The 12,969-nt window shown below is 44.1% G+C and overlaps 1 protein-coding gene across 1 annotated transcript in view; it reads right to left on the reverse strand.

Moving 5' to 3' along the window:
- PITPNC1 (phosphatidylinositol transfer protein cytoplasmic 1) overlaps positions 1-12,969 on the reverse strand; it is a 251,646-nt gene that overhangs the window by 20,941 nt on the left and 217,736 nt on the right. Inside the window, exon 7 of the mRNA XM_077780444.1 lies at positions 2,823-2,978. Within this exon, the coding sequence (XP_077636570.1) occupies positions 2,823-2,978 (156 nt within the window). The remainder of the gene's footprint in view (positions 1-2,822; positions 2,979-12,969) is intronic.

Here is a 12,969-nt window from a genome sequence, read left to right on the forward strand (position 1 = left end):
TTTCCGGGTAGCAAGTGACTTCTAAGCAAAGGGCACTTACTCTTCTCTGAGGAAATAACCTAAATATTGGTCCAAAAATTTTTTTTAATATAATTGAAGGTGTGGGATACGAGATAAAGAAATATCATTTGGGGAGTGACTTTCACATAATAGAAGGGGGAAAAAGCAGTTTAGGCAGCTATTATTGAAAGAGGTGAAATAGGGGCGCCTGGGTGGCTCAGTAGTTAAGCGTCCGACTTTGGCTCAAGTCATGATCTCACAGTTCGTGGGTTCGAGCCCCATGTTGGGCTCTGTGCTGACAGCTAGCTCAGAGCCTGGAGCCTGCTTCTGATTTTGTGTCTCCCTCTCTCTGACTCTCCCCCGCTCGTGCTCTGTTTCTCTCTGTCTCAATAATAAATAAAACATTAAAAAATTAAAAAAAAAAAGAAAGAGATGAAATAAAGAGACCTCAGTGGGAATAGAACATATGGGAAGGGCAAGCCTGGCTGGGGGAGAAAAGGAATGAAATTTTTTCTTATAGGGACACATAATGGCAATAGAAGGCTAAGAAAAATGATATATATAGTTTGTGTGCATGTGTGTGTCTAACCCTGTCTATGAGTTTTAATTTAATTAATTAATTTTGGTGAGTTTTAATTTTCTGGTACTCTTCTTGTCCTCTATAAATATGCCGTTTTACGTTTCTTGGATACTCACACTTCCCTTCCACATTCCTTTCTTCCTGCCAAACAAATCCAGCAATTGTCAAAAACCTCTCGTGAAAGGTTCAAGCACGTTTCAATAAATGAAGGATTTTAATCAGGCGAATTTGCAGAAACAAGGGAAGCATTTATAATGAAGTGTTTATTTCTCCATGCCTCTGGATAGCTAGCTGGTGAGGCTTTTATGATTTGGAAGGAGGAAATATGTCAAGAAAATAAGAAACAACATGAAACCATCCACACTCAAGTGCTGACTGTGTCAAATTTATGGAAATGAAAAGAACAGCATCGAGGCATCAGTAAAATATACCCTATTACATTAAGCACAACACAGCTGTCTGCTGGAAACAAGAATTCAATAATGTGCTAATGGCTCGCTNATTCAGAGAAAGGCATCCCTGGTACTTAAAACCCATGCAAATAGTAGCCCCTTATACTCATTAGCAACTCATGGGCCAGAGCAGGTGTGTTTAGGGGGTGTTGATAATACTTCCTTTTATCTGGAAACCCGCAATAGGAATGCCTTCTACTAGAGCATTATTCCTACAGGTATTTTAAAGAAACAGAATCTCAAAACTGGCCCAAGTCATTGGCAAGAAAAAAACACAATAAGCCTCACAACAAACTAAATAGGCTTTGAGAAGAGAAAGGAGGATATGACAGGTGCTCTGTGTAGTGACCCTAATAAGAGGAGATCATTTTGGACTAAAAAATAAGGGGGTGGGGAGGAATATTGCAGGAAATCAAGGGAGATACAGCTTAAGTTGGATGCAGAGCTAAGGCTGGAAAATATTTACTCTGGGAGTGTCGTCCTGCTTAATAACTTGGGACATAGCAGGGAAACAGTTGGTCCCCCAAGCTTGATTTCTCTGTGTCTCTCACTTGGCTCCCACCTCTGGCCGGGCAGAATGGGTTCTAGAGTGCGGCAGATTGACACACTTCTCTGTTTAAGAAAACACCAGAGCTCTCAGATCTGTTCTAGAGTCTGCTATTTTCATGAGTCCAAGTTCATCATTCCTTTGCACTTAAATTCAAAATGTATACGTGTTGTTGCCAATTGGCCTCCAATCTCAGTAGACAGATCCATGTAAGTAAGTAACACAGAGCTCAGTGCATTAAGGTTAAATTCCAGCGGCCCCAGAAGAATTTCAGAAAGCTATTCTTTATCAGTTTTTAAGTGGAAAAATAAACAGATATCCAGCCTATCTGGAATGCAGAGACAACACGGGTAGTATTTATTTTTATGAAAATGGGAGGTATTACAAAGGGCAGTGCAAAACATTACATTTTCCATTTGTTTCCATGAGAGTAACGGTCACGTTAGAAGCCTCTAACAAACTTAAATCCTCACCAAGTGATGATTTCCTGCTACAAAATTAACATGTTTAGCTAAAGTGGGTATACAATTGAAATCTGTGTTTGGAGGCTATTAATAATCCTTTGGCAACAGAATTATTAAATGACCAGAAATCCTGAGATATACCATCTACAGGACCATTGTGTTGTATCTTAGGTGTCTATATCTGCAAGATCTTTTGAGTGAGAATAATCTTGGGGGCTGCACACACAGATAAGCACTGTGTCTCCGCCTGGAATCCAAGTACCCGAGTACCAAGTACAAGTACTTTGGCCTGCAACGAGGTTAGCCTGATGCCAAAGGGAGAAGTATGTTGTGAAAACCTAATTTCTTGAATATACTCATCCAGTAGATGTGGAGGTCACGGAATGATAAACGGCAGCACAAAACATCAAGTTAAACCTGGGTGTAAAATGCATTTTCACGAAAACAGAGTTTTCGAGATGCAGTTTGCTCGTGTTGGCTCAGCACTGTGCAGGTGTGGTGTGTTGTGCATTCCGGTTCACAATAAAGACACTCATGGGGGCGCCTGGGTGGCTCACTTGGCTAAGCATCCGACTTTGGCTCAGGTCATGATCTCACGGTTCGTGGGTTCAAGCCCCGCGTCGGGCTCTCTGCTGTCAGCACAGAGCCTGTTTTGGATCCTTTGTCCCCCTCTTTTTCTGCCCTCCCGCTTCTCAAAAATAAATAAACATTAAAAAAAAAAAAAAAAAAAAGACAAGTCACTGTGTCCACAGTCCAGGAACTGCCCTTTATTCACTTACCTTGTGTACGAATTGTTCCACTCTGGTCTGAAGCCCCCAGACCTCGAACTTCACGGTCACTAGCTTGTAGGAACACATGATGGGTTGATGACTATCTCTCCAGCCTTCCCGTAATTGGCCCCGTCCTGTCTTCTCTGACTTGAAGTGTTTAGGATCCTGAAAAAGATGTATCAAGGAAATTATAACTTTAAAGTTTAACCATCATTTATATAGGAAATGTCCAGAATAGGTAAATCAATAGAGATCAACAAGATGAGTGGTTGCCAGGCGCTGGAGTCACTATTAATGGATAAAAGGGTTCCTGTCGAGATGAAGATATTCTGGAATTAGGCAATGGTGGGAGTTGCATAACTTTTGTGAATACACTAAAACCCCCTGAATTGTACACTTAATTAAAAGGGTGAACTAATATACATCTCAATCAAAAAAGGGCTTACTGTGTAAATAAATAGTACAATGACAGCTCACTCATTCACAGGTCAAAAACGTGATTTCTTTATTTATTCATATTTAAAAGATTTTATTTTTAAGTAATCTCTGCACTCAAATGCATGATTCTGAGATCAAGAGTCACAAATTCCACCGATGTAGATAGCCAGGCGCCCCTTAAAAATGTGATTTAAAGCCAGATTTGTTACAGTACATTGTATTTTTTCCTCTGACCTTAGGTTCAATGAACTTTACAAAAAAATTTTTTATGTCCAACTAATTACTGGGTGTGTAAGGTGTTTCAACAACTTTGGAAAATTGCTCAGCAATGTCTAGAAATATCTAAGAGCTAAGCATATGCCTATGACCTCATAATTCAATTTCTAGGTGAAATGGGTCCATTTGGCCACCAAAAGACTGTATTAAAACTTTCACAATAGCTTAAAAAAATTTTTTTTAATGTTTACTTATTTTTGAGAGAGAGAGAGCACAAACAGGGGAAAGGCAGAGGGGGGGGGCGGGCCGGGGTGGGGGGTGGTCACAGAATCTGAAGCAGGTTCCAGGCTCCGAGCAGTCAGCACAGAGCCTGACATGAGGCTTGAACTCACAGTGAGATCATGACCTGAGCTGAAGTTAGATGTTCAACTAACGGAGCCACCCAGGTGCCCCAGACTGAGTTTTAGACATAAGATATGTGTTATATTTTTATTAAAAAATTAAATAAAGGGCCCTTGGCTGACTCAGTCAGTATAGCACATGACTCTTGATTCTGGGTTGTGAGTTCGAGCCCCAGGCTGGATGTGGAGCCTACTTTAAAAAACAAATAAAATATTTAAAAACAAACAAACAAGAAAATAAGTAAGAAAGATTAAAAATTGTTTTAATGTTTAACCATTTAATATTTCCTGATGATTGCCATGTGGAAATCAGCTACTTTTTAGTCCATCAGAGGATTATTTTTCAGAAGGGATGTATGTATTATTATTATTAAAAATTTTTTTTAATGTTTTATTTATTTCTGAGAGAGAGAGAGAGAGAGACAGCGTGAGCAGGGAAAGGTCAGAGAGAGGGGGAGACACAGAATCTGAAACAGGCTCCAGGCTCTGAGCTAGCTGTTAGCACAGAGCCCGACGCGGGGCTTGAACCCACGAACCGTGAGATCATGACCTCAGCCAAAGTCGGACGCTTAACCAACTGAGCCACCCAGGCGCCCCATGGGATGTATGAATTAATAAAGTAAGAGAAAATGAATATATACATATACACCTAAAATATTTTTATTTATTTTCCCAGCTTTGAGTTATTAACATATAACACTGTGGAGGTTTAAGGCATACAACGTGTATGATTAAAAAAAAATGTTTAAACACTTATGTGGCGGATGATTTTTGTTACCATGCGATGACTGCGCTGGGGACTGCTGCCCAGCTGTCTCGGGGCCCCTCCACCCACAACCCTGAGCCTGCTCAGGGGGATGTGGGACTTTGGAGGAAATGAGCCTCCCAAACACAGCAGAGGCCACAAGATGGAGGAGAATGAGGCTCCCGCCCAAGAGAGACCTGGGAACCCTGTGCAGGAAGGGAGGTAGCCCGGAGACTCGGAACTGGATTAGCTTGGACTGCCCCGGCCCTTTTAACTCAGCCGGGATCGTGCCTCAGGGGCAGGTCCAGCGGGTAAAAGCAGGATGCTTACAGCGAGAGGCGGCTGTATCCCTGGGGTCTGGCTTGGCTCTGGCAGGGGCATCTGGCTTGGCTCTGCGGGCCCTGCAGGCTGCCCCTGCCTTCCCTTACCAGCCTGCCCCTTGTGGACAAGCCTTTGGCAGGGGCGGCCACTCACAGAACTGCGGCTCCCCCAGAAAACACGGCACACCCCGAGACCAACCCCACAGGAGGCCGATGCCAGGCCCTCAGTGACGTCCGGGCAGAGCCCACAGCCTCCCTGCCTCGTTGTCTGTCCCACTAGCCGACATTCCCCACGCTGCTGCCGGGGTGACCTCCCCAATGAGACCCAGTCCTGTTGCTGCCTGCTCAAAATCTGTCTGCAACACCACGACCTCAGGATAATATTACAATGCCTGGTGTGAAATACAAGGCCCCTTTATGATCTTGCCTACCTTTCTCGCAGCTTTTCTGGACCACTAATCCAAAGCCACACCTTTCCCTTCAGCCTTATGAAGCTCCTGCATCCCCAGGCTCCAGAGTTCCAGAACCTTCTAGGAAAAGTGTCAGTTCTTCTTCCTGAAATATTTTCTCCCCAGCCAACTCCTCCACTTTGCCTAACTCTTCTTTTCCTTGTTTAAGACTCAGCTTGAGCGTCCCCTCCACCCAGAACACTGTCCTGTGGCGACAGAATGAACGCTCTTCCTTTATGCTTCCAAAGCTTCTTTTGCCATGAACCTGCCAGGTGGGCAGGACTCTCGTCACTGGTATGTTCGTCCATCTCCACAAGGCCACAGCCATCTTGAGTTCAGTGGATCCTGAATGCCCACGATCCTGGTACGCAGCACACACTGAACAAATGTTTGTTGAATGAATGCCTGAATTCTGTTTGGACCCATCACACACACACACATACACACACACAGTTGGGCATCAGAATCTTAGCTACATTTGGGGGTAAATCTTTACGTGAAAGACAGGTTAAAAATGCTATGTGCATCATTACAACTGTTGGCAAGGATGTGAACAAATTAGAACCCTCACATATTGTGAATGGGACTATAAAATAGTGTGGCCACTCTGAAAAACAAGTGGGTCGTCCCTCAAAAGGCTAACACGGAGTGACCATTTGGCTCTGTGATTCCACTCCAAGATACCTACCCAAGAGAACTGAAACCTATGTCCATGCAAAGACTTGAACATGAATGTTCCAATTCATAATAGCTCCAAAATAGAAACAACTCAAATGTCCATCACCTGATGAATGGACACACAAAATGTGGTCCCTCCATGCCATTAAAAGTATCCAGCCATTAAAAGGAATGAAGTACTGATCCATGCTCTAGCATGGATGAACTTTAAAAAACATTATGCTAACTGAGAGAAGCCAGTCACCAAAAACCGCATTGTATAATTCCATTTATCTGAAATATCCAGAGTAGACAAACCTACAGAGAACGAAAGCAGAGTAGTGGCCTGAGCTGGGGTGAGGTGGTTCAGGGTAATGACTGCTATGCAAACAGAGTTTCTTTTGGCGCTGCTGAAAATGCTCTAAAATTGGATATAAGGTGATGGCTTACAACTCTGTAAAAATGCAAAAAGCCCTTTAATGGTACACCTTAAATGGGTAAACATTATGTTATGCAAATTATACATCAACAAAGCTGTGAAAAATACACAAAGGCAATATAGAAAAATGCCACGTGCTACCTTAGTCGATTTTTCATGGTATGTACTACTTCTGAATTTCCTGAGTTTCCTGATAAAGCAGTATTATAATAGTCATTATCCTAAGCATTTACTGAATGCACAGTGTGGGCACAGTAGAGAACCAGATATTACATTATGCTCTCCCTTGACCTGGTTTCTTTGCCCTGAGGGGTGTGGGAGGGCAGCAACTGTGTGTGTGTGTGTGTGTGTGTGTGTGTGTGTGTGCGTGCGCGCATGCAGCCTAGAAGGTGTGGGCTGTGTGTGGTCACAGAGCACTTCCCTCCATCCAGAATGGACTCTGCTCTACTTGGATGATTTTCATTCCCTGACCTTTCCCTAGCGTCCCTCATTGGCATCGGTTGTAGGAAGACACTGGGCCTGAAGGTAGCAGGGACCAGAGTGGGACAAATATATAATTAATGGAATACTCAACTGACAAAAGAGATATGAAAGAGAAGGAAGGAAAAGAGAATGCACAGTAAGTATCCCATGGGAGTAAGCGCTCTGTGAAGGGAAGAGCTGACGATTTGAGTACGGGTTGCACTTTCGAATCTTTGGTACCAATATTGCCATGCTGTGTTTTTATCACCTGAACCAACTCAGAAATGACCACTGAAATATATTTACAGGCCTGGAAAGATTATGTTAATGTAATCACATGAACCAGGAAAAAGGCACAGGCATAGGGTCTGGCTCACGGCAAGTGTTCAATTGATGTTAGCTATTAGTGTACTTCTAAGGCAATCTCAGATGCACTGGAGTAACATGACCAATCCTGCAGTCAAAGGCAGAGACACTAATGCTTTTCCAAAGCACCCTGGAATTACTGATAGAAGATTTGATGGTTTAAGGCCACGGGACTAATCCCTGCCTACCCCATGTTCCTACACTCTGTAATGGCACTGAGAATAAAAAGAGAAAACCAATAAATTAAGAGGTATCACCAGGAGACTACGGTAGATAGTCTCCCAAAGATGGCCACCAACAATTCCTTCCCTCTCTGTGCCAGTTTGCTGTTCCTCCTACCAAGAGATGGAGGTTATCTCCCCTCACTTCGAATCTAGGGTGGCCGAGGTCATGCTTTGACCAACTGCAAATGGCAGAAAAGACACTGTGTCAGTCAGCCCTCTAAAGGAAGCTAGAAACCAGAAGCCTGACACAATGTACAAAGTCTAGTCTGAGTCCCCTGAGCCCACCATGTTGGGAGGAAGCCCAAGCTAGCCTTGCAGAGAAGCGCTCACCCATTCCAGCTAAGCCAGCAGGCATTTGAGGGAACAGGTCAAATTTGGTATTTCAGTCCAAGCATATGCAGTGAGGAACAGAAGATCTGCCAGCTAAGCCCAGTCAGAACTGCAGAATTGTGAGAAATAATGCCCCATTGTTGTTTTAAGCCACTGAATTCGGGAGTGGATGGTTACTTAGCAAGAGGTAACAAAACAAGATGCATCACGTGGATTACGAAACAAGTGCAGTTAACAGGGCTCACCAACGATGAAGAGAGTCAATGCTGCTTTGTTCTTTTACAGAACACACCAAAAGTTCATACAAAAGCCACATGCCCGAAAGCCACAAAGAAGGAAATTTACAGCTGCCACGTAGTTAATGTGAGTTAAATACAGGGGCTGGAGTATAAATAGTATTAAATAGGGACGGTTCGTTTCTTTTGCCATCTGTCTACTGACTTTCCAATGAAAGGCAAATGAGGAGTACAATTATCAGCACACGGACAGTAACTCTCTTTAAAAAAAAATTTTTTTTACATTTATTTATTCATGAGAGACAGAGAGAGGCAAAGCATGAGGTGGGGAGGGGTAGAGAGAGAGAGAGAGGGAGACACAGAATCCAAAGCAGGCTCCAGGCTCTGAGCTAGCTGTCAGCACAGGGCCCGATGTGGGGCTCCAACTCACGAAGCATGAGATCATGACCTGAGCCAAAGTTGGACCTTAACCAGCTGAGCCATCCAGGTGCCCCTGGACAGTAACTATCCTGAGGCTCAGAAGACACGGCCTTCATGCTTTGGCCGACCAGAATACACATAGGCAAACCCTTGAGAACCTGAGAGGAGGTTGCCCTTTTTGAGTTAGCAGGTGGGTAATCAAACCACAGCAAACCACAGAGCCAGCACGCAGCAAGGCGCAGAAGGCAGGAAGACAACCCTCCTCGCACCCCAGACGTGGAGGAGACAAAGGACCCTGCAAACAGAGCGAGGGGCCACGCACAGGAAGTAGGGGAGTGCACTAAAAGCCATGGCTGTGGCCTGACTGCCTTGATGCCTCTCAGATCTCGTGCAGGGCTCACAAGATCTTGGTGGACGGGCTAGCCTTAGCTCATTTCTTGGGCTGACAACTTGAGTTTGAAATGGTACCTGTTCCAGAATCTTCATGTACATTCCAGGCACAGGCTTCTCAAGTAATAAAGCAAGACTCTGCAATACTGAACATGGAACACTGGTAGATCACGTTTCCAAAACAGTGAAGAATCAATCACAGGGCCTCAGAGCGCCCATCAGCTCTGACTGAGCCTGGAAAAGTCCTGTCTGCGCAGCGAAAACCACGGAGATGCTAACACCTCTGTGTGGCTCCTGACCACGCCGTAGAAGCACCAGGTAACAAGGAGGAGGCTAGAATCCCGGCTCCCCTAATTCTAGGCCAAATGTTTGTTCCACTACATTTACTTTTCATATTAAACAGCAAAGGGTGTTTTTGTTCTAGTCAGATGCTAAAGAAGCAATTAACAATTGGGTTTTTTATGGCAATGGTGGGTTGATTTTTTGCAAGTCTGGTGTCATATCTACAGCTGCTGATTTCATCTAGTAAATCTTATATGTGGCCTATAATTAGGGATTCACTTTCAAAGAGAGGGAGGGATGTAAAGGAGAGGATTTACCAGAGGACTCTAACCAAAACTCAGGATCAGAAATGCACATCCAGCTGAATGCCTCTAAGTGAAAATGAAAAAAAAAAAAAAAATCTAAGCACTGGCTCTTATCTGAAATATTTGGTCACTGCAAACCTTTCTCCTTGGTCACGTTCTACCCCTCCTCCACCCTTGCCCATGCACCGCCCCCCACATCCATTCCAGTTGAAATCATTTTTTTCAATTTCATTTTCTCACTTGAGTTTGTGAACATAAATGTCTAAATCGCCCCATTCACACATCAGTTGACCTTTCCTCTAACCTTTTAAATTTTTAAAATTTCTGGTTTGTGCTTCAACAGCTTCTGTACTATTTTGGTCCTGACCCAAAACTCTGTTACAGGATTTACTCGTTCTTTATAAAATCCTTGGATTCTTCTTAGGTTTTAAACATTCATTTCCAGGTTTCTTTATTTTCAGTTGAAGTTTGTGAAGCTCCACCTTCATCGTCAATATTACAAATTCCACACTTTCCCACACTTTGGCTTTCTTTTTATAAGGACACCAATCACATTGGATTAGGTCCCACTCAACCTCATTTGAACTTGGCTCCTTCTGTAAAGATGCTATTTCTGGGGCGCCTGGGTGGCTCAGTCAGTTAAGCGTCTGACTTTGGCTTGGGTCATGATCTCGTGGTTCGCAGGTTTGAGCCTCGCATCAGGCTCTGCGCTATCAGTGCAGAGCCTGCTTTGGATCTTCTGTCCCCGCTCTCTGCCCCTCTATCACTAATGTGCGCTCTCTCTCTCTCTCTCTCAAAAATTAAAAAAAGATGCTTTTTCCAAATAAGTTTGTATTCTCAGGTACTAGGGAGTTAGGGCTTCAACACAGCACTTTTAGGGGACACAACTCAACACACAACAGTGGGTCATAATGTTCACAAGGCAAACCTTACAGGGTCCCATGTAACTAGCTCTTGCACAGCCCGCCCACCCACTGGGTTAGGGGTACTGAACCTCATCTGAATCTCACTTTGGCTGCAGGTGGACCCACTGGCTGGGAACATGTCAGGCGGCAAGTTCCTCTGGCTGGGGTCTTCTAAATTCATCCATGACGAGAGCCCTGGCTCCGGAGCCTGCTGGGATTTCCCAGGCTTGGCATATGGCAGATGGGGCCCTTGCGGTTACTTACGGCCCATCTGTACAGACGGAGGGGAGCTGGTGCCAGGGCTGTCTCCCAGGCTAGACGGACCAACTTGGTGAGGGGAAGGAAAAATTCTTCCTCTGCCTTTCAAGGTCTTCCAGCTGGACTAAGAACTCAATTTACAGGAGACAGATTAATAGGAGGCAAAACCTCAAAGTTTTATTATGTGAGCACAGAGGGCCAATAATTGAGGCCTGAAGAAATTACCAAGGTAGGCTGTTTCTACATTTTTAAAAAATGTTTATTTTTGAGAGGGGGGCGGGCAGAGAGAGGGAGACACAGAATCTGAAGCAGGCTCCAGGCTTTCAGTTGTCATCACAGAGCCTGACACAGGGCTCTAACTCACAGACTACAAGACCATGACCTGAACTGAAGTTGGATGCTTAACCGACTGAGCCACCCAGGTGCCCGTTTTCATACTTTTTAGACAAAGAGACAATAAATCTGTGAGGGCTTGATAGAGAAAACTTAACTTTGGGAGCTTCAGTTAGGAAGCTCTAAGCAGAGTTTGGGCTGGGGTAGTAAGTACATAAAAACATAACAAAGGTTGTTTATATAGCCTTCTGTGCCCATCTCTGGAGACGAAGATGTCTCTACCTCCTGATGAGGCTTCCTGTCACAAGGGAGATTTATTTCCTGCATTCAGGGGGACAGCCGAGGGCCTGAGTGTCCTTTTTTTTTTTTTTAAGATTTTATTTTTTTTTAAGTAATCTCTACACCCAATGCAAGACTTGAACTCACAACCCTGAGATCAAGCGTTGCATACTCTACCGACTGAGCCAGCCAGGCATCCGGGAGTGTCCTTCTCGCACAGCCGATCTCTTAAGTAACTCTTATTTAAAATAATCAAATGCCAAAGCGGCACATTTCGAACAGCCTGTCCTTGGTCTCCACCTTGGCCATGCCTTCCATGCAGGTGCATCTTCTTTCGAAGGCCTCGGCTCCCTAGAGTCAGTCAGACCTCCAGGCCTCATCCATCTTGCACTTGGACAAAGCAGAACAAAGGCGAGGCCGAGGGCCTCTCTCGGTGAGCACAGGCCTTGTGAGACTGCGTCTCTGTGTTTGTTAGGATCAGTCTCACACCCGGGAGGTGCAAGGAGGAGCTTCCCAGAGGTCCTGGCCTGGCTGGATCTCAGCTTGCATCTCAGAGGCCATATTATCAGTCCACATTCACCGAGATTTAAAGTCTCCGTGATTAATTATGCTTTCAATTTGAACCACAAAGGACTAAATCCAACAAGGACTTGCCCTGTTAATTGAAATTAGAAGTTTTTGAGAAATGTTAAAAATGAAATAGGGCTAAGCAGTAACTGGGTAGCAATGGTTACATTATGTAACCATAATACTCAGTCCTAAAATAGGGATGAACTAGCAACATTTATCAGATTTTTTCCCCCTGCATTCTTGGAGTCTGAAAGACTCCAAAATGGTGAAGATATTCTCATTTCCCATCAATGAATGGCATTTCAACCAGGTGAGATTCAGCTCTGAATTTGGACCCAGATTACTTGAACTTGAATGCTAAAAGCAATGCACATAAAAAATTAAGGAGCTTTCAAAGCAGCTAGTCACCACAGACCACATATTAAAGGATCCCATTCATATGAAATATCTCAAACTGGGGAATCTACAGAGACAAAAAGATTAGTGGTTTCCTAGGGCTGGGGTGGGACTGGGGGTAGAAAGNTTCCATTCATGTGAAAGTCCAGAACAGAAAAATCTAAAGAGTTAGAAAGTAGATCAGTCAGGGCTGGGTAGTAGACGGGGGGCAAAGGGATGACAGTAAAGCGTGCTGGGTTTCTTTTTGAGGTGATGAACATGTTGTAAATTTGATTGTGGTGATGGTTGCTCCTATCTGTGAATATACTGAAATCCATCAAATTCTCTCCTTGAAATGGGTGATTGTATGGTATGTGAACTCTTTCTCAGTAAAGCTGTTGAAATTAGGACAAAACAAAACTAAGGAGCTTTCAGAGTGTGTTCGAGAAGTGACCTAAAACTTTACTTAAAAGGTCAACTGCTGTGCATCAGCTTAAAACACACACACACACACACACACACCCCAACCCTGAATGCAAATTGTAGCCACAAGCAGCCAATTCTTGCTTTGTTAGCAGTTAATACCTAAAGTGCTATTTTTAAAGCATTTGCTCTTGGCACTCAAGTGTACCACAAACGCTGAGTGATTTGTGCTATTCCTCTGCAAAGTGACTTAAAGGAGCTTGACTTATAAAGTGCTTCTGACCTGCAGAAAGGCAGAGAAAAGGGGGGGTGTGGTGGGGAGGTGTCTGGGTG

This window comes from Crocuta crocuta, unplaced genomic scaffold (assembly GCF_008692635.1).
Source record: "Crocuta crocuta isolate KB4526 unplaced genomic scaffold, BGI_CrCroc_1.0 scaffold288, whole genome shotgun sequence".
In the NCBI taxonomy this organism is placed as follows: Eukaryota; Metazoa; Chordata; class Mammalia; order Carnivora; family Hyaenidae; genus Crocuta; species Crocuta crocuta.